This window comes from Sander vitreus, chromosome 16 (assembly GCF_031162955.1).
Source record: "Sander vitreus isolate 19-12246 chromosome 16, sanVit1, whole genome shotgun sequence".
NCBI classification, from domain to species: Eukaryota; Metazoa; Chordata; class Actinopteri; order Perciformes; family Percidae; genus Sander; species Sander vitreus.
In genome coordinates, this window is record NC_135870.1 from 19,096,681 (window position 1) to 19,119,992 (window position 23,312).

The 23,312-nt window shown below is 40.9% G+C and overlaps 1 protein-coding gene across 1 annotated transcript in view; it reads right to left on the reverse strand.

The window, feature by feature from the left end:
* Nucleotides 1-23,312, reverse strand: part of palm2akap2 (PALM2 and AKAP2 fusion) — a 93,073-nt gene that overhangs the window by 18,427 nt on the left and 51,334 nt on the right. Inside the window, exon 9 of the mRNA XM_078271913.1 lies at nt 18,029-18,114. Coding sequence (XP_078128039.1) covers nt 18,029-18,114 — 86 coding nt within the window. The remainder of the gene's footprint in view (nt 1-18,028; nt 18,115-23,312) is intronic.

The following is a 23,312-nucleotide window of genomic DNA, read 5'->3' on the forward strand; positions in this document are numbered from 1 at the left end:
TCTTACAAGTAATCTTAGTCTATTTCAGTGACATTTGTAAATCCATGGTGTCATTTTTAAAAGTAAGCTTCCTTAAGTTTCGTAACATTACAATACGTCCTACTTCTTTTAATGAGCTTTATCGTTTTTTTCCTATTTAGCTCTGTTCCCTTCAGTCCAGCCTTGCTCCGTCCTGTTCCAGATAGTGGGAGTGCCAGACTTTTCCCTGGCTAAGCCTTTTCCTCCTCTTCTTCTCCTCCTTTTCCTCCCCTCCCGTCTCTTTCCTCTCCTCCACAAAGCCTCTCCTTTCTCAGTAACATTCCTGCCGGCTGCTCGGTAAGCTGTGATGTCATGGGCTGAGTGTGTGTATGTGTGTGTTCCTCCAGATGCCCTCACCCACAAAGATCCCTTCTGTGCAGGCCCTCATACAAACAGACACACCAAAAACATCCACCGTGTGGCTCCCCACTCCTCCCTTCCTGTGTAAGACCGAGTACTCGCTTTCCCCACTCCACGCATATGTCGCACGCCCACTTTCCCTTTAACCTACAGTTCCTGTCAAATTCCGAGGAGACAGAGCAAGAGAGGTAGCCAGAGAGGCGATAATGAAGAGATGATGACTGAAGAAAGAGGGAGGAGGTGAAGGGGGGAATGGTATTTTCTTCTATCATCATTAGTATGGGACTGTTGACTCAGTCTAAGGGTTAGAGTGATGTACCAGTTCTATTCTAGCCTGACAAGCCAGACCCACATCAAGATGTTGGGTCTGGGAACTCACCATTGACGGAGCTCAATCCGAGGGGCGGGATAAACGGTTGTCTTTCAAATTCTCTCTGCACGCAATAGGATAGCGCTACAACCAGGCAGAGCATTGGCCTGACCAGAGTTTGGTTTTTCCAGCCAACAGAGAGTGCCTAGACCCCCCTGGCTGCAAAATACATTTGCTGCCACTAGGGTGCGTCTATATTTCTAGGCTAGTTCTATTCACCTTTTAATAAAAAGTAAATTACATAAAATCCGCTGCCTCATCCTGCCTTACAAAGTATTTAGTTAGAGCTTTTAGTGGAGACTTTACATGTAACAGGCTGGTCTCAGAGGCTCGTCCATCTTGATAAAATAAAAACTCAACGGATGAAACCAAATCTTTGTCATTATGCCGAAATTAAGGGGTAAACCCACTAAAAGAAATCAGATTCTTATGTCTCAGGGTCACTCTAATGCTACTTGTCTATAGGGGTGTTGTGTGTGAGGGTGAACCTGTTGGGTCATAGGATCCGGCCAGTGGAAACTAGAGCTGACCTGAGTCACGGTTCACTTTCTCTGTTCACAAGCACCACATCAAGACGCACTGGAAACACTTTCCTCGAATTTACAAGAGCAATTAGCAATAATGTGTCAGCTGCTGCTAAATGATGAAGGATGGTGATCCCAAAGAGGAACCGATGTCAGAATGCATTTCAGCAATTAAGTGCTACATTGATTCAATTTTAAAAGCCAAATAAGCAAATGAAAAAGCAGTTTTACTGAAGTATTGACAGGATGATATTTTTTTCTGGGTATTACTTTTTCTCTAATAAGCTAGTTGGCTCCTCACTGCTGTCAAAAACTTGACCTTGTGTCGATGACAAGAAACTAAACAAGGTGTTGTACACATGAGGAACTTAGTCAGACACTGGCCACATAAAGCACAAGCACTATTAATCAATGTCTTCTCTGAATAACAGGGCTGAAATATCAGCTTTCAAAGTATTTTTTTCTCCCAAAAATTGTGCAAGAAAAGACAGTTTTGTAGGACTTCTCTTTGATCTGTACAAATCAGTCTTTTAATTCCAGCTTTAAACCCCCTGACATAATTCATCTAATGAAAATGGATGGAGTAGGGGGGGGGTATGTTGAGAACAGCAGGGTGGTCCAGCGGTCAGAGAGGTTATCCTACTCCTATCCTACTCTGTAGCGTAGTGTGCCCATTAACAGCTGTGCGTCCTGTCAGAGGGTGACAAACAGTAGCTGTCTCTGCTAACTAACTGTGAATTTGTCTGGATAACATCATTGAAAAAAACACAGAAATGAACGCCCCCGTCCCTTTTAAGTGTCCCTGTTTAAAACGACAAATTGCAACTTCTCGGTGAGTTCCCATTCTAGAAATAACTGATGAAGAAAAAAAATCGGTCACGGAAAATTGGGACAGTAACCCAATTATTGCATATGCACTGGGGAGTTCAATTACTGGATGGGTTGTAACACACAAATAGACTTGTGATGGTCATTATGCCAGTGCTAGTACATTCACAGAGGGGAGAGCTAATTGTTGGAAAATGAAAAGACAGAGGTAAAAGAGACTGAGGAAAAGGAGTATATGTGACGGTTTATTTATGTGCGTGTGTACGTGTGATTGCATGCATCCAGGTCAACACCAATCAATAAAGAGTAGTGCCCGGAGCAGTCTTATATCATGAAAGTTGATCGTGATTGATCATAAACGAAAACAAATGACACACTTAACCATCGCAGCATGCCAGAAAGACACACACACACACACACACACACACACACACACACACACACACACACACACACACATACACAGACTGTACAAACACAGATGATTTTGCACAGAGAGTAACAAACTAAGGTGTAACAGAAAAATATGTATGTATGTAAATCACTTTTATTCTTTTGGTTTAGGTCATGTCCTGCATGGCTCCAGGGTATACAGACTGTGTGTCTTTGTCAATTTAAATCGTTCATTTTGCATACAATATTGAACAGACATTTTGGAACTTTGCATTACAAGTCAAACACAGGTATGTTTGAAATGAAGTCACAGAGGCGGTATTTCATTGGTGTCTAGTGTTCATTATTTGAAACATTTTGGACTGCAGCAGGACATTCAGTTGCACATTATATGGGCGGGATGGTTATTAAATCTTCACAATTAAAAATAGGTTATGCATGTAATCGTACAATGCACAAATCTATTTAAAAATCGGATTGTTTGTTAATATTTAGGAGAAATTTGACATTTCCAGAACAGGAAGGAAGGGTTCATAATGAGGTCTGAGTTGAGGAGAAAAGTGTCACTCATCTATTGTACAGCCTAACTGAAAAAGTGTCTGTCTCAAGCAAATTCAACTATGGAACAATGTGTAAGGGCTTTTCCACGCTGTAAAATAAAATCCTGTCAAAAAGCAACTCCTTTCACAACCCCTTTATTTTAGAGTAAAAACACAAAAAGTCTTGCTGGATGATCAAGATAGTGACCATGTATTTAAAGATGGGTGTTGGACACTTTAAAACAAATGATGCTGCAAACTACAGGAAGCAACTGATTGGATTAAAGCCTATCACAGCTCCCAGGTTATCTAAACAGGAAACTGCGCTAACTTGTGTCCATGGAAATGGAACTCAACACAGGAAATACACCAAAACACTTGAGGCCACCTGCACTTCACAAACAATCACACTAAGACACTACTAGTTCACTAGGGTCAACATTTGGCCAAAAAAAACCACACAACCACCAGATCAGCCAACTTAACATAACATAGACATATTAAAGAAGAAAAAAAAAACATTCATATATTATATATTCTCTTTAGTGTTTTTAGGAATTGGCTTATTTGCTTTTTGGTTTTTACAATTTTACACATTTTAAATTGAAATATTAAAGACCTGGCTTAATCTTATGGATTGTTATCTGTTAGTAGCGTTGAAACAATATCCACAAACCCACACAAGGGCTTTAAAGTGAATGGTTCACAGCCAAGCAGTGCAGCATCAATAAAGCAACATCTTTTTCTGCTTAAGTACTAGTACAAGGAAGAGCATTGGTATAAGGCTTGTGAGTGTATCTCCAGCCAGCTTCCTACCCAGACACACAAGAGCTGTGACGGCATATTGCAGCACTGCAAAAGAATAACAATGAACGCGATTTTCACCTACCCATTGCCAGAGAGCTTCAAACAACAACCAGATGGAAATCATGTTAAGAAGCCTTTTAAGTTGAGTGTTACAGAAGTATGCACTGCATGTCTGGACTCATGGCAGCTATTTGTGTCCCTTTCCAAGCCTCTAATGACACCCCTCACACACAACATCAGACCCCCTAAGACCCCTTCGTGAAACAACAACAAAGGGCCTGACAGGCGCTTCAGTGAGACTCTCAAGGCTGAATACTAATGCTACACTCACACACACACACACACACACACACACACACACACACACACACACACACACACTACAAGCTCACAGATCTTCTTAACCAAAAATGTCTGTGGTCATAGAGTGTGAAAACTCTCCAAGCACAGGACACAGAGCCAGATTAACACTCCCTGCACAAGTGCAGGAATAACTGGGACAAAACACAGTCTAGCAGTAACACTGAACAGCCAGCCATTATTAGTTATGTCTTGGACTGAGTACAAGCACCGACTGTATTGTTTTTTTTAACTGGAGCCCAGATCTGTGTGTATAATAATATTTCATACTGTGACAGTAAAACAAACTGTACTTTGCTGGGTGTGTTACCCAGTGAAATAGTGCAGTGTGTGTATTATGTGACAGGTAATGTACAGTGAGTCAATCGTTGTTGCAAAATAAGTTCTGTTTAAGCCCCCTATGCATAGTAGAGTTTACAGTTTTCTGTAAATTACACTGCTATTATTGACTATGAATCATTTTACCAAAAGTAATTTACTGACTTGTGCCAGCAGGAACCATGAAACAGCTATAAAGCCTATCCTATATTATCTGGTTATCTTGAGTCAAAAAGTATTCAATCTAAAAGTTGTATTTAAAAAAAGTGAGCAAATCTTTGCATTTGCTCTTTAGTTTTGACTCAAACTAAAACCTGAGACCTTAGTTTTCCAATTTTTAGAGAAACCTACTGTTAAGTTCTACTGTTTCAATGCTGAGAATATCTCTCAGGGCTTTATACATGGCATATTCTAAGTCACTTTTTACACACACATTGTTAACATATAATTGGGCTATATGATCCACATTGTACTTCTACTAGCCCTGGGTTAAATGCCCATTGGAACAATGTTGGCTAATGTTCATACATTCTAGCATGACCCATGACTACTCTTTAACAGCAAGCAGCAACGTTGAAATGTCACCATTGGTAGGGTTTTTATGTAAGAAGCCCTCAAGCAGACTTCACATTTCCATTGAATGGAATCCATTCATCTCCACCATGGGGAAACAATGCACTACACTTTTCTTTGCTTTTCGCTAGATTGAGAATTAAAATTAGCCTGACATGGTTTGAAAGCTATTGGCAGGCTGGGGTACATCACCCAAATCTGTATTTATCACGGTAGCTCAAATGCTAACAGTTTCATGCATGTGAATGGAGAATGTTGTAACCATTAACACCATACTCCGCAAGGAATAGTTAAATAAAAACACTGATTTGGGTGGTCTACCCTAGTTTGTTAGTTATTCTAACGTTAGGGTCCATTTGATAGATTTGGTAAAACAGTTACGATATGCTAACCGTTTCATGTATGTGAATGAAGAATGCTAAAAATTATAAGCAAAGTAACGTAGCAAAGTGTTTCATTCCCTTCCTTTCCTGAGCCTCCCTTGCTTATGTAACAGCTCTCTCCTGCTGTTAATTCAGCACGACACAGTACTTGCTGTCCACTAGCATTCTCTTTGTTTCATATCACATCACACACACACACACACACACACACACACACACACACACACACACACACACACACACACACAGACAGTGAATACGGCAATTCAATGACCACAACCATTTCAACGCACCACCGTATAGTGCATGATGGTTTCAGTCTTACAGGCACTTCTCCGGTTCATCTATTGCCATACTTCTTAAACTTTATCTCGTAAACAAGTCTGTTACTAAATTACTGTAAGTAATCTCAGAACAGAAACTGAAAAAATAAAAGATGAGCCTCTATGGAATCAGACAGACAATCGGAGATAACAGGATGATCGTGCAGGAAATAAGCTACGGACAGACATGAAGGAACAAATCTTCACTTGAGGAAGAGGGGACACATGCATGGCTAAGTCTGAGGGTTTCGAGGATGTGGTCGTGCCTGTTTCTGTGTGTGTATGTGAGTTTGTGAGTGACAAAAAGGCCACCAAGCATATAATTGTAATCCTTTCCCAGCATGAAGCAGCCCATTTTAGTACTTTGTACCATAGGACTCTCAGCGCAGAGACCACACAGTGAGGATAACTGGCTAACAGGCCAATGGGCTTATGGTTTTGAATAAAATAAAAATCTGTGGTTAGGAAAGCTAACATGTAAGCTTTTTTTGAGATTTTATCTAAACTAAAAAGAGACCATTAGTATCACACATAATTTGAAAATGGTGTATAATAAATGCAAAGTGGCCTTTTTGCAGTTTCACACATACATTGCTGGACCGGTTGCTGGAACATGTATATCACATCCGCATGCTGCCTCTTTTGGTGGCAATGGATTTGCTTGCCAGGATAGTCAATCTTCATCATTAACATCATCAGCCAATCAAACATTAGTGTGACTATGGGAGCTACCAAAGCCCGTCTACGTAAAGCCTTTTCACTCCCTATTCAGCCCCATTGTACCGAATTTGGTTGCAGTTCCACCAGAGTTCCACTGGGGGTGATCACGGTCCAGAGCAAAATGAATGGGACTCTATGGAGCTAGACGGCTACATTTGTCTCTTTTGCTTGATTGTCGTTGAGAAATCTCAGATTTGATTGTAGTTTCTGCAAGTTCAACATGGATTATAGGTCGAAAGCTGAATGAACGAGTACTTATGTCCTTTCGATTTCCTACAGATTAAGTCGTTGTTGCCCATAACACGCTAGCATTCTGCTAGTGAATGCTGATTGGTCAGTGAAGGACTGATTACGATCGGAGATCCCGCTTGACGGCATCCGAAGCGGAACCAGAATGTCAGAGTGAATATTTCAGCGTGGTCTTTAAAACATTAGCAAACCTCTTTCTAGCACGTGTATTAACAGGGAGAGGCTAACCTGTCAGCTGTGTTGTCGATGCTTTGAGAAAAAACAGGAAGTGACTCAGAGCTTGCCGTAAAGCAGTATCTCCGGCCGTACGATGTGTATGATGTCATTGACATTTTAAAAGGCTTTTTAGAACAAAAAAGCGACTTTAAAAAAAATCAAACACCCGTGGCTGGGTTGGGTCAGTGAGTAGACCAGGCACACATATACTGAGAGGTTTATGCCTCGACGCAGAGGTCAGGGGTTCGAATCCGACCTGTGACAATTTCCTGCATGTCTTCCCCCTCTCTCTACCCTTTCTCACTTAGCTGTCCTGTCAAATTAAAGGTGGAAAAGCCCAACAAACTTGTTATGTTGCCAACAATTAGCTCAATGAGAAGTTCAAATCATGGTTTTAGCATGCTCCTAAATGCATTGTTTGAGTCAGAGCAGAGAGAGATTAGATTAGTGATTTACATTACTGCACGACACTCACTCACACTAATGACAGCTAGCTATGTTTAGAACGCTTGACACACCTCCTTCCCAAAACACACCGCTAGCTAATTAGGTGGCTTGTTATCATTACATGTTGTTGACTGGATAACCTACTTTGTCAAATGCAGCTAACACTAACAAGCTTTATAATAATAGCGTTAAAACTATACAGGGTTTCTCAAAGACGCATGCATCCGGACCAAATGGCAAGTCAATCCGGACCCAGCCTAACTCATGTTTGATACGCATATGATCCGAAGATTAAAAGTTGACCAAGAAAACCGAGAGCTCAACTTGAATATATGTTGCTTTAAAGTTGAAAGTGAGTTGATTAAATGTTATTTTGTTATTGCCAATCATTCCGGACCTCTTACCTCTATTAAAAATCAGATGCGGACCTTAGAGTAATACGTTTGAGAACTACTAATATACAACATTAATATGGTTATCATCAGGAATCGTTTCTGATCCTATTAGCCATCACCGGCGCACTCTTCTTTGGTATTGTGGAGTTTATTGATCATGTAACAGATTAGTATTTGTACTTTCTCAAGAAAGTGGGCATGGCTATAACTGACCCACGCAATAACAGACTAGAAGGCATTTTAACACTGTTGTCCTAAGAGACTGAACCTCTTCCCAGTGTTAGCTTACAGCATTAACTAGTTCTGCTCTACCTCCCACTGAGAAGAGCAGTGTGTTAATCACATGTCTATTTCCAGAAACTAGCTCATTAGCCTGCAGTATTTAGAAAGCAGGAGGAAGGAGGCTTCACACAGGAAGTAAGCAGCCTGGTGACAGCAAACATATCTGAGTCTGACAATGATTCCCTTTTTATTTAGATAGTACTTTTTTTCCCATCTGTGCTATTTTCTGTGGTTTCAAAGGGATATCAATCATGGATTCCCGTAGTTAGGACGACATGACCTGAAGTATTAGTAATAGTAGACATGCTAACAAGCTTTCAATTTAATTTATTTCGGTCTCTGCTTGTGTACATGTTACCACTGCATAAACAAAACGTCTTAACTGATTCCCTCCCAGTAAATTCCTGAAGTGCATATCATCAAAATGATTAAGACATCGTATTGCCATACTTGGGAAGATCATCCACTGCCTTAGTTCGGATCCAACACTTAACCCTTTTCATTTTAACCTCTATAACCCTAATTGACCTAGTTTTGATCTTCACCCAAAAACTACGTGCTAACCTTAAGCTAACCTTTAAAGAAAACTCCCCTCAGATTCTGTTACACAGCCTGTGCCGTTTAGCACATTCCAGGAATTACTTTGGTGTTACTAAGTGCTGTAACCTACTGTTTGGTGTTTCCTCTTTTGCCCCGGTTACCTTATCTTCTTCTGATTCACTTACTGATTTATTGTATTGTATTCACCACACAACCTTTCAACAACCTGCATGAACATCCTTGACAGCAGCAGTAACTGCATAGAGTGAGTTTTTATAGTGAAAGACCTGACCTAAGTTGCAGCCTAGAGGTGTGCTCAGGACTATCTTTTTAATCCTGCTCTACTGCCTGACCGGCCTCATCCCAGAGGAAGATATTTCGTGAGGTGATGGGAAAGAAGTGGATAAAAAAATCTTATGGATCATGTCCGCCATTGTTTGATAGTAGTGAGTTGTTTCTCATAGACAAGATACTAAGCAGATGCAACATGACATTATGATGCGTAAACATACACGCTACTTTCCTAAAGCCAAGTGGCGTGTTATCTGTATGTATTTTGAGCTATCCGCGTGTATGTCTACACTGTATACAGCAGACGACAGTCTGCAATGTCACAGCGTAAACATACAAGCCACTTTCTAAAGCCATGTGGCGTGTTATCGCGAGGCTACGGTTGGGTTTAGGAAACGTCACACACGGGTTGGGATTAGGAAAAGAAGAACGAGGTTGGGTTTAGGAAAAGAACAAACGTGGAAAGGAAACATCACACGCGGGACACGATCCCCGCTCTCCTGGGTAAAAGTCCTGTGTTTAACCCATCCTCCCTACGTGGATTTTCGCCCTTTGATACTACTCGCTACGCCGTCAATTCACACGCAATCGCAAGGTAATGTAAGTCAATGGAGGCCAATCGGCGTTGATAAACATGCTAAAAAGCGAGTATGCGTCTTGATTTATGAAATTGGCGTGTTATACATATGCCACTTCATGAGATCAGTCTGGCAGATAGTTGAACCTCAATGACAAATCACAATTCTTGACACTCAAAGAAGTAACAATTGGCCAAAATGACCTCCTAAAAATGCCCCAGATGTTAAAGGTCTACAGCTCGGCTGGGCTTTCACAAGGATAAGGTAGAATACGAAATGACAAAACCCACACAGACGATGGCTCCCCGAGCCCCACCCTCACACATTCTCTAACACCTAAAGCTAAAGTAGCATTCAGACATTCCATGTGATAAAGAGATTTCTGCAGCATTTCACCACCTAAACACAGCATTGTGTTAGGAAATGAAGCCCTGACATATTTGATATATTTTTTTAAAGTTAGAAATGTTCTGTTCAAAGGCAGTTTTCTAAAATATGTCCTGTTCCCGGTATTTTTTAGCTGCATTTTCACTGTCTGTGTTCGTGTCTTTGTTGTAAACACAGTATTTGTGCTAGCAGGTGGTTTGTGCTTTGCTTTTGTGTTAAATGAATGATTTCTGTTGCACAGTACAACAATGGTCGGTGGATGTTGCAGACAATAGTGGGTGGGGGGGTTGTGTAATGGTGGCCATCACATGGCTGGGTTGTATTGTTGCGTTTCCTGCATCCCTTCAGTTCTCTTCCTCTCTGGAACACAAATACCAAAACACGGGACAAAATACTTTGATGGAAGATGGAATGTGACAAAAAAAGAGCCTACTTCAGGCATTATTTTCTTTCATTGTCATTTTCAAAGTGGCATGAGTCTCAACATAATATGGCAGTAAAAAAAAAACGTGTTCCCTTGTGGCGGATACACCAAACCAAATAGTTTAGGTGAGCCAATCAGAGCTTTGTAGGCCGTAAGAATGAGGAAGTTATCTTCTTGTGCCAGGGCCGTGTTATTATGGAACCCACGTAACTTCTAGGCAAGACCCGCCCATCAATAGCATTCACACACTACTATTGGTCAGGCGTCCATGCTTAGGCAAGGTAACCTAACCCGATCTGTTCAGGTCCTATCCTCTGACCAATCGGCTATCCTAACCTTAACCACTCGAGGTCAATGCCTAACACCAACCAATCAAGCTGCTTCGTAGGGCGGGACTTCCCTAGAAGTTACGTGGGCTCCATAATAACGCGCCAGGGACGGAATTCATTCCAACAAAAATGGTGACAAGCATGGATGAGATCAATGCTGCTTTACAATGACATATTTCTTGAAAAACATGACTGCTGATGAGTTAACCGCTCTACCATAGCATCTGGGTCAAGTAAAAATAGAATTAGCGAATGGATATGTCCGTCATTCTTGATCAGGAATAACAAACACGACATTAGCAGACACTGTATAAGGTATGGACCTAATATCCGTGACGTCATCTATAGGTTTCTGAAAATCCAAAATAAAACACAAAGTGGGCGGCTCCCGGTTGCCTCCGCCGATTGACTCACTTTTGGAGCCAGCCTGAAGTGGCCACTTAATGAACTGCAGTTATTTGCACTTTTGCATTGGCTTCATTTTTCAGCACCGCTTGGATATTTGACTGAATAATGAAGTAAAGACAAGATGGCAACTCAGTTTGATTATCAAAGAACCAAAACCATCTCTAACTGGATACCCAATCAAGCACTCGTGCCCATGACTCAGGTATATTTCCTTTTTCCTATACCATTATGATTGGTTTTATTAAGAATCCAAACTTCTAACAGTCTAACTTTTGAAAAGTGCCTTCATCTCTTCAAATGTGCTCTTCTTATACTGTGTCAAGGTGACTTCTTTTTGCTGCATTATCAAAGAAGTTATAAGAAATAAACCAGAAGCCCTTAGGCAGACACACACAGACACTACTGTGTCACGTTTAGCTGTCATCCATTCCCATGGGCCAATCAAAAATAGCCACTAAGTGTTATTCATAGCCCAAAGAAAGACTTCAAATTCTAGCTACTTCAGACATGTACAAACATGAGGAGGCTTTGTTTAAATGCTGGGAAAAAAGTATTTTCAAGGCTCAGTTTAATAGCTGGCCTGAGGGGCACTCATATGATTTTCAATGACAAATGCCCAAGCCACATTTTTTTTTCTTTCCTATTCATGTTATCCACTCATTGTCAGCTGGTGACACACTCATATCTATAAACTGGTAAAGCACAATCGTGGGAATTACGGCTCTTTGAAGGGAGCCGGATGTTTTGGCTCTGTTCCATCTTTTTTTTTATTTTTTTTTTTAGGAGGTATGGGTTATTGGGTTTATCTGCGAAATAATCATGAGGATAATAATGGGGTAAGATTTCAAATAAAAATTCAAACTTAGACAGCCTACAAATACAATGTCATTTTGCATGCGTGGTCTAGTTTTAGCAGCACTAAATCACTTGTATTGCCAGACCTAACGACAATGATCTGCACTGTACACATTACACAGGGTGACGCCATATCCCTCTGCTTTGTCAGTGAATTTACACTCTGTATGAAATGTGCTATGTAAATAAAGTTGCCTTGCCTTCAATGCATTCACTCAACTGGCACAATAAAAACAAGTATACTGTACGATAAAAAAAAAAAAAAAAAAATAAAAAAAACGTCTCTCACTAAGTACAACTCGGTTCCCTTCTTTGTACCAAAGAGCCGTTTAAAAGAATCGGATCGTTCGCAAAACGTTACATCACTTGTATGAATGACATTAGTGTCCATCTGAACAGCGCTGATATGACTGTAATGTTTGGGACTTCATTCAATAACACAAGGCGGAGTATCACTCTCTTCCTGGAAGACAGCCAGCGGAGGCCCATCAACAGATCGGCCATTGAAAGGCCATGAGCCAGTTAATGTCAACAACGCTGAGCTGTGTGAGGCTGAACAGACTTCCTACTAGCACCCCCCTCCACTTCCCTCTCTCCCGTTTTCCTCACTCGCCTTATATTCCCCACTCCACCTACCACCATCACACACACACACACACACACACACACACACACACACACACACACACACACACACACACACACACACACCTGCACCACCCTTTATCTCTCCTTGTACTCATTGTTTCTTGTCATCACATCGGTCTCTCTCATCCCGTCTCTCCTTCAGCACCTCATTCTCATTTCCACCTCCTGTGTACTCTTGGCTCACCAATCTTTAGCATCATCAACCACACTGTGTGTGTGTGCGCTTTATGGGAAGAGGGAGAGGTTTGGAGGAAGAAGACATCATTGATAAGTCTGTTGTTCCTGTCAATGTTCCCACAGTCCACGCTGCTGAGAGGGGTGGGGACGGAAAAAGTACTTCAACAAGACACACACACACACACACACACACACACACACACACACACACACACACACACACACACACACACTGCACAACGTACAAAAACCTTGAGCAACACTGACAGTCTCTGTGGGGTGGGGGTGGAAGCATGTGGCAGATACCTCCTGTCATTGACTATATAATCAAATGCAGAGCTGGCTGTGATATTTCTGTCCCCTGGCTCAGCAGAGGTATTGGCAAACACTCTGAATTGGCAGTTTGCTGCTTCACTTCGTTATTTCCAGAATCAGCTAGTAATTTCGAGTGGCGACCAAACAAAACAGTGAAAACACGGCCGATGAGCTATTCTAAATACAGTGTGGACACCAAAAACAGGCTTACACCTCCACCACTACTTTGTTTACCCCTCAACTTTCAATGTTACATCAGTGGCTTCACTATGGAGCTTTTGTTGCCTTTGTGCCCTGTTTTACTGATTTTATTATTGCTCCAAAAATCTCCCTGAAGAGGTGACTTAACACAGATTGAACTCTCTGAAACGAGGCATGTTGTTTGAAAAGATGAAGATGAACGGATGTGAAGCTATGGCTTTGATGCTGCCTTTGCCTCTTCTCGACAGGTGGATGTGTTTGCCTGGCTCAGGGGCACTGCTGTGTAAACTGTGTGCAAAATAAATAAAAGCTGTCACGTAACTAAAAACGAACACATCTCAGAGCAACTGTAAGAATGTTCAAAGAGACACACTTGATTTCTGGAGCTTGAATCACTCCTTTGATATTGTGCTAGTCAGCTGCACTCAAGGAAAACGTCAGTATCTCTACAGTGACGTAAAATCAATCAGCATGATTGGGAGTGATGGGATAACAGGGTCAGGGTGCGTTGCCCCCTCCCCAACAGCTTCTTCACCTTCGGTTATTCTGACAACAGCAGGGAGATTCACTTTCCATGCATTGCACTAGCATTTGGAGGGGTGTTTTGTATTTAACCGTACTATTTCTGCACAATGAGTATGCATTTCTTTTCCAAGTGGTCACAGTGGACTTAATCACCCGACCCAATATGGGTTATTTATCAGCAAATAATTTTAACATTGAGCTACACAGAAAAGGATGATTCGATCTCTTCGTCTAAACTGAAACATGTCTCTGATGCTCTGATCCCGCACCAAGAGGACAAAAAGAAACATCCGCCAATTACGTCCGGCACGGCAATGTCCATCCCTCGTTGACCATGAACAACGTCAAAGTCTGTGATCAAAGAATTGCAAGTTGCTTGGCAACAGCTACACGCAAGGAGATAAGGTTGAAAATTCACCACAAGGAAATCTGGAGCAAACAAATGAAGTCTTCAGGTGGTTTGCTCTGGACATGTGGCAGCTCTCTCTTTGGTTTGATCGACTGCTACTCTGTGACACACCGGCACATCCGTGACTGCCTCTGAGGTTCACCTTTTTAAAATGTTAACATGTGCATGTAATATTCAAAATGCAACCAATGAGTGCTTTTCCATAAGGGTGGGGGCTTAAATGATGACTTGACCATGTGTTAAGGTTGTATCAAGGGTTTTTACAAGAGCAAGGTTAACAGTACAGTATATTAAATGAACATTACACAATGAGCCTGTGTGATACCAAAAGGATGGGTATATAAACCGGACAAAACCAATGCGAGTAACCATCAAACATCCAGTTAGACAACAGTATACTGTCACTAGTGGTGTTCATGGTCTCTGCCAAGTCCTTCAGTATGGGGATGATGAAAACCAGGTTAAGGTCATTTCTATATCTAGGTTAAAGTGATGCAGAGGAGGAGGAGGAGCACAAAGGCACAGAGAGAGAGAGAAATAGACACTACTGCAGCAAGCAGTCTGGTCCACTAACCTCCTCAGGATGTCTCTCTCCTTCAGGAGAGGAGGGTGCAGTATCCTGTGTCCTCACCACTTTAAAGCCAATCAGTGTAATTACAGTCTAGGTCTCTGTTAACCAGTGCACACACAAAGAAAAAGCAACACACACGCACACACACACACACACGCACGCACACACACACACACACACACACACACACACACACACACACACACCCTCCACTTGAGTTTTCTTATTTCCAGAAACTTAAGTTAAAATACATTTGTGTTGTTTTAAACATTACTTTTGTTTTAATTCAATCTACCTGCGTGAGGAAAGTAGCAAAAGCGCTGATCCCCCGGAGCTCCCTAAGACCGGGTAACGTAAACGGCTAATAACCGGGATTAGGTTTGAACGGTGGAGGCGAAACCGACCTGCTGACCGTTACTTCTTCTTCTTCTTCTTTGTCTTCTTTTTCCTTAACGTTCACCTCGAGAGGAAAAAAAGACGTCTGGACGCGGCGGCCGGCGGGCCGTCAGAGAAACAAGCGGAGAGGAGAAGTAGAGGACCGGATGCTCGTGTGCTCCCAACAGCTGTAACGGTAACGGCAAGCTCTGACTGAGATGACATTGAGCTCCTTTTACGCGCCAGCTTTGCCAACCGGCAGCGGTCCCTCCTCCCTATCCTCTTCTTCCTCTCTCCCCTTCACTCCTCTCTCTCTCTCTCTCTCTCTCTCTCTCTCTCTTTTTAGGCACGCGCGCTGAATAATGCAGGGCTCGCGAGGTCCCGGGAGTGTTTTCTGTCCCGTTCCAGAGACAATCAGAGAGCGAGCCGCCAGCGCGAGCTCCAGCCAAGCACAATGAGGCCGACCCGGACGGATCAGGTTACCAGTACTGCCTTTCATTCATTTATTCAGCTGCAAAACAATCTGACTGCAGCCCAGCCAGCACATCCCATGCTACTGTACCCCACCTCCCTGTCTCCCCACCTCCCTGTCTCCCTGTCTCCCCACCTCTCTGTCTCCCCACCTCCAGCTCTACCTCCCCTTAGTCAAATGTGCTCAGGTGGCATTTTTACAGAAACAACAAACTCAGAACACTCCAGAACAGGCGGTGGTGGTAACTGAGTAAGCTAACCCACATTTACTCCAGTAGCCTACTCTATTGCACCGTACAATTTACTAGTACATTTACTTTAAATGAAAAAAAGTATATTTATATTTATGCCACTTCCTGCTGCTCCACTACATTTAAAGGGGCACTCGACCGATTTTACACATAAAGTCCAGTTCACTATCAACTTGCATTATAGGAAGCGTAGGATCCAGTGTTTTGTGGGTGTGACTCATGGGGCTAAAAGTCAGATACCTTTGCCTCTGCTGCACTTATTCTGACCATTTTATTGTTTAATCTGTCTTTCTCAAGGCCCCCAGGTTTATGGAAGTGTGATACTAAATTGCTAGAGTAGCCTACCCCTTTAAGAGTGAAATATTGGGCCATTTACCCCACTACATTTACTGTTTTTTAAAGTAAGATTTTACTTATAAAACATCATCCGTTAATAAGATACGGTGCAATGTTCTATGATGTATCAGTTATAATCATGGAATGGATGTACACTTATATAATAATAACACTCAGGACCAAGGCGGAATTCTGCATAATAAGTAGGTTTACTTTTAAATACTTTAGTACATGATGCTCACGATACTTACTTTTACTTAAATACAACTTTAAGTGGTAAGACTCATAAGTTCCCTTTAGAAATATTATAGTGATATAGCAGATAAAAATGCAACAAAGTACAGTAAGGTCAAATAAAATGTACTGAGTGCAATAAACATACAATGGGTAGCTATAAAATATTATAGAGACACTGTAACGGGACATGTCAGCACAAAAAAACAACTATTCACCTGTAGAAAGGAAACAATGTGACTGAAGCGCACCCCCCAGCAGATGTAATTCAAACAGTCTGGAAGCACGTACAGTACACTCTGCAGGTGCCTGAAGTTCAACATGAAACCCAATGATTCTCACTTTAAGCAAACACATTAACACTAACCTCTGCTCCATATACTTAATTGATTTTGATTATTGGCAATGTTGCTAAGGGGCACTAAGCTATCTGACACTATGGAGCACTATGCTCTCTTTTTTTCAGGAATTCAAGGAATTATTTGGGGATTTAATTTCCTGATGATTCCTTCCCCTAAAGCTATATGTACATATTTTTAAATTATCAGCCTGAATTCCATCTACTGTAACAATGCACTATGGCAGGGGCGTCAAACTCAACTTCACATTATTGCATGTCTCATATAGTCTTCTCTCTTACAGTTTGGTCGACATAAAGCCCTAAAAAAGCCCAAAAAAAGTTCCTTAGCCATCATAGACAAAAAGCGCATAAAATGTTGGTAAAAACAACAAAAATGCCGAAAAAGTGACAAAAACGTTGGGAAAAGCAGCAAAAACGTTGGAAAAATTGACAAAAACGTCGGGAAAAGTGACAAAAACGTTGAATAAAGTGACAAAAACGTGACAAAAACGTTGGGAAAAGTGACAAAAATGTTGGACAAAGTGACAAAAACGTCGGGAAAAGTGACAAAAACTTTGGACAAAGTGACAAAAACGTTAGGAAAAAGTGACAAAAACGTTGGGAAAAGTGACAAAAACTTTGGAAAAAGTGACAAAAACTTTGGAAAAAGTGACAAAAACTAGGCGGGCCAAAATGTATTGTGAACCTAAATTGGTATGCATGCCGAATCAAAATCTGCGAGGGGGCGGATTTGACACGTGCACTATGGCAAGACTTGAATGGCACAGATGAAGAAGAACTCACAGATCTTACCTGCCCACATTCTCTTAACACTATGGTTGTCTTGTTCTTATTTGTGTATCATCTTTTTTTTTTAATCTCTGCTAAAATTTTTATAAATAAAAAATAAAAATAAAAAACAGACCAGTCTGACACAACCTCATAAAGTAGACAAACAGCCAAAAAAATTAATCACAGAAATTGTTGCTTGGAAGTCTGTAATCCCATCCCATGTAAAAGTCTCCTAACCGCATGACAGCATCATGAAAGGTTTCCTGGCCGGTAGTGAACTGGTGTAGCCCCTAACTCTTTTGATGCCAAACCAAGCTTTCTGACAAAAAGTGTGAGTACAATATGTGCAGAATATCTGTAGAAGCACTCGTCCTGCCGCTAGTTGTAACTTTCTACAAAGTAGTTTTGGATTCAAGTAATTGCACCATTACATAAAAACACCCTCAAACGGGCACAGACTACTCACCATGGCAGTGTGAGGATGCCTGGTCGGCATTGAAGCTTGAAACCCATTTGCTGTTGTTGTGGTAATCGCTGGTGTTTTGCCGTAGCCTATGATAAAACAGAATTTGAGTTATTGTTACCATTGATATCTTTGATTGTCATCTTCTTTCATAATCATTTGTACCTGTGAGTGACCTTTTTGGCATGCAACATGCAGCTGACCTGTAAATATGCTCATATTAATAGAGATGTGCATAACATGCTTTTGTGGTGGATTGTAAATCAGTGAACTGCTAACATCTGTTATTCAAGCTTTTGTAATGCAACCAGAGCAACTGTGCTTGCTTGACAGATATAATACATCCTTAGTTGTCCTAAGAGTGTTTGTTTCTGGCTGTACTTTTATCTTGACTCTGTTCTTTGCTGCTTGAGTGACCCAGTTTTACCTCGAGGAGTCATGTTCATCTGGTTCCATATATCATCACTTATCAACCTCAACCTCCTGATACCCACACTCACTGGGACTGAAGTAATAGCACTGCTGTTAGAGTACAAAATATCAACATGAATATTTATACTTAATATACTTCAGCTACTACCATCACCACTGCTACTGCTACTGTGCTGCTACTCCCACATAGCAATGGCAACAACTCCTGCAACTGTAGTAGTTTTTGCTGTCACAGTATAGCAGCAGCTGTGGTAGTAGTGGCCAGTGATAGAAAGTAACTCAGTACATGTACTCTTATAATACTGTACTTAAATGTACAGTATTTTAAGGTACATTTACTTTGCTCGGTATTTACATTTTACGCTGCTTTACACTTCAACTATACTACATTTCAGAGGCATATACTGTACTTTTACTCCATTATGTATTTGACAGCTATAGTAACCAGTTACCTTGTAGATTAATATTTAATATACAAAATATATCATTTTATACCCAACTCAAGTACTAGTTATAAACTACCCAACATTAAAATGTTGCTTAAACATTAAAGCATGAGTAATAATAATCAAATTATTATGTGTATACCATAATATAACACTGACATTTTCTTATAATGCTTATTTTTAAGTAGTATTGTATATGTGTTATTACTTTTAAAGGATCTGAATAGTTCTAGGAATAGGAATAGAAGTGACAGTATTGGCAATGGTAGTATTAGTAGTAGTATAGCAGCATTATTAGTAGTATCAGCAGCAGTGGTAGTGTATTACTATTACTCCCAGGATCCCAGGAAAATGAGACCCAGTGTATGTTGTAATTCAGGTCCACTGTACATCTAATAATTCAGCTGACATATCTGTTGCACCTTCATTTCATACCTCATCATTTTTGCTTTAAATTGTTAAAATGCTATTGACTGTATGTAGAGTTAGAGTAACAGGATTAAACCATAAATCATGTGCAATATTACAAATCACAGTTCAATCAGTGCTGTGTGTTACTGTGCATGCAGCCTAGAGCACTCCAAGTCACAATGTTATAATGCATGCTTACAGTGATACATATTTTCCACTGTTGTGTCGATTATCATCCTTTCATGTGTGTGTGTGTGTGTGTGTGTGTGTGTGTGTGTGCGTGTGTGTGACTGTGTAACAGTTACTGTATCTGCAGTCATGGTTTCTATGAAAGACAGCAGACTGTCATTGTCTTAAGATAAATCAATTAGTGCTCATTTTCACGTAAATCACATCCTCTGTGCAGGAAGAGTGTGTGCATGTGTGTTAGTCCTGTTTCTCATCATGACGTATGGAATACAATCATTTATCACCTTGTATTATGTCCTCTGGGGAAGTGTGCGTCATGTTTGTGTTGCTGCCCTCTCCAGATCATGCGTGTTTTAAAGGGAAATGGTAACACCCAGTCCGTCATCCGAGATAGACGCACATTATCAACGGAAGGGTGACATTGTACAACTGCTCTCTATATCTGTGGTTTCAGAAGATGTCCATGTCCTGACATATGTCCATAGTGTATTGTATGTACAGTACACTATTAATGTTATCCTTGAAAGTGTCCATGAACAGGACTCTGGGTTCATGCAGTGTGCTTTTAAATGAGTGGGAGTCTCACACAGTACATGTTTAGTGTTTAGTGTGGTAGGCATATTTATTTTCTTTGTTGTCCTCCCTGTTCATTGCTGTGGTGTTATCAGTGTTATTATTAAGGTTAGATGAGTGAGCATGCACTGAGATGATTTTTTGCAGTACCTACTATTAACACCAGGGGGGCGCCTCAGCGCCTCAGGGCTCCTGCAAGTTTTTACCCTCCTATGCTCCTACCCACTCTGTATTTTTTGCAGTGTGTAAAGGCAACAGACACAGTATGAGTCCCTATAGGAATGTTGCAGTAATATTAGAGCCATTTTTCATGAGCAGTGGCCATTGTCATACTGAAAGAGAGAGCTTATATTAAAAGTTGCACTGCATTCCAGTACTTATACAGCCATCCTTTATTTTTTATTTATTTTTTAATATTTCTAGTAGAAACAGACTGATGCTGTACCATGTTGCAATCGAGCTGTTTTAAGAGTTAACCTACTAACATAAAACGTTTAAAGTTTCAGGCTTTAATCCCATTCTCAGAGCATCTCACAGTGAGTGTGCGGCTACAGCCGCAGAGCCTTGCACCTCAGTGTTGTTTCCTATTAGGCCATATTTTCACATTCATGTAAATTCATGGACATTTTCTACATTCCATTGGCGTTTTTTTTTTAATAGATCATTTTTTGGGGCGTTTCCGCCTTTATTTGACAGGACAGGTGAGAAAGGAGAGAGCGAGAGAGAGGGGGGGGAAGACATGCAGGAAATCGTCACAGGTTGGATTCGAACCCTGGACATCTGCGTTGAGGCATAAACGAGTATATGTGCACCTGCTCTACCCACTGAGCAACCCGGCCACTTTAGCTTTTTTGTCAAGCATTTATTACATTATATTATTATTTCAATCTAGTAAATATTCTGAGGTACTCAGAATAAAGAAGGTCTTACTCAGTAAATCAAAGCAGTAGTTATGTAACTTCCAACTTGCTATGACTGGGGCTTTAGTCTTGTTCTAGTTTGTTTGTTGGCTTGACTGGGCTTAAATAAATGTTGTATTTATTATATTGGGCATAAACTGAAAGTTGTATGAGCTGATATTTCATTTGTGAATTTGTGGTGCAACTTTGAAAAATAGTGATTGCATTTTTGTCCTATGTGACCTTTGAAAACACTCTGGACAAAATGTTCCCTTCATTTAAGTGTAAAATAATGTGTGTGTGCATGTGTGTGTTTGTTAGTGGCAGTGGGTATTATAACAGATAGGGGGTGCAGTAAGGATAGCTTGTGATATGTTTTTCAGCAGCCAATGACAAAGTGAATGTTAGAGACAGATGGAAAGAACAACAAGCAAGAGACGGCAGGAGGGCACTGGAGAAACTCAGCTTTATTGACCAAAGAGAGAGGATACAGACATCAGAGAGAGAGATAGAGAGAATGAGAATGTGACAGTGTGAGTTGTCATACCCAGAGAGAGAGAGAGAGAGCGAGAGAGAGAGAGAGAAAAGAGAGAGAGAAGTGTGAACAATAGAAAATGGCTCCTTTTTTGTTTTAACAGTCCATACAACTGTGAGGGCAAGCAGACAAGAAAAAAGAGAGACCCCTACAGAGTCAGAGGAGTACTGCAGGCGTGGCAGTGGGGCTGGTAAACTCAACAAGTCTGTTGTTCACGTACAGCTCCTTGCATTACATCAAAAACACGCACACAAACCCACACAGGCTAACTGGATTGGTCAGGCTCCATTAACGTGAACTCAGCCTTACTCTTTTCTTTTTCCTTCTTCTTCTTGTTTTAATAGTTTTGAGATTGTGATTGTATTTCGTTTTGTAGGTAAAAAACAGTTAAGTGCTTCTTTGCTTCGTCGCACGTCATGTGTGCGTTACACCTTGGGGAATCTAACACTACACTTTTGAGGATACACTTCTCTGCCTAGCCTCCTCAATCTTTAAAACCAAACAGTCATGCAATGAATATGTTTTGGCAGATCTGGGACACCGAAGAGGACCTTAATAATTGTCCCCAGTATACACAGGCCTTGCAGTCTGCAAATAAACTTAATTAGGGAAAATACAGTAACTGCGACAAACTGCTCTGAAGGACCATCTTGGTATTATTCCCCCCATGAGATCTGTTGTGCTAAATTTAACCAAGAGAATTGACATGGTGAAACGGATAATGTGAATTTGCTAAGATTTTTTTTTTTTGTCTGTAAAATTGTTATTTTGCTGATGAAATTCAACCATTACTAGCTTTGATTACACATTTTTTTAATTACCTATCTTAAGCAAATCAAGTCAAGCAGATTTTAATGTTTGCTTAAATGAATGGAAACCAATGGCTACCTGGATGGAATCACTGTAAAAACGTGCAGTCTGCTTTTGGAAAAAGGTCAGCAATAATGCTAATCGAATGGTTTATAGTTAATAGGCTACCATGCAAATCCAATGGTTATGTTAAGATCCTGCCTCTGCAATGCCTCTGTTTTAAGATCCTCAGATGCCTTCGTGGCCAACCGTAACACATCTGGGGAAGGATAGCAGCCGCCAAGAGTTCAGAGAAGGTGGTGGTGGTCAGAAGAGGGGAACACGTTGTGTGGGGTTAATTGTGAGATTACACACAGCAAAGCAGTGAAGGTAAGAGAATGACAATATACAAAGCTCGCGTTTGTTATCTCATACAGTCGTCATATGGCATCGTAGGACATCAGAACAATGTCTAGTACCCATAATAATCAGAATTATCTCTAGATCTCTATATATATGTGGAAAATAAAATCATCACTAAATAGAATATAGAGCATATTTACATTCTTTATCTACACAGGAAACTAGACCCCCAGCGGGCCTGGTGGTGGCCAATCACACAGCCAGCTGGACTGACTGACAGCAGCAGTGGCCAATCACACTAAAGCATGTTGTGTTTGAAGGCCGACATACAGTTCTGTACCGACAGGACAGTTTAGAGGTGGGATTGTATAGCTTTGCACAGAGCCATGTAAGGAGAGATGGATCAATCCAGAGACCTTTCAATGGTGGAAATATGCTATTTGTTGCCAACAAATATTGTTTCTGTCTTTCATTCTTTTTATGAGTATTATCAGAGTTAGTACACAGTGCATAGAAATATGTTATGTTCTCTACTCTATGGCCAGGACCAGATAAGCAATCAAACACACAGTACTGCACACTGGAAAAATGTTGTTGAGGCTCTTCAGGTCACTGTCACTTTTTTTTTTCCGTTTTAGTTGTCCATGATG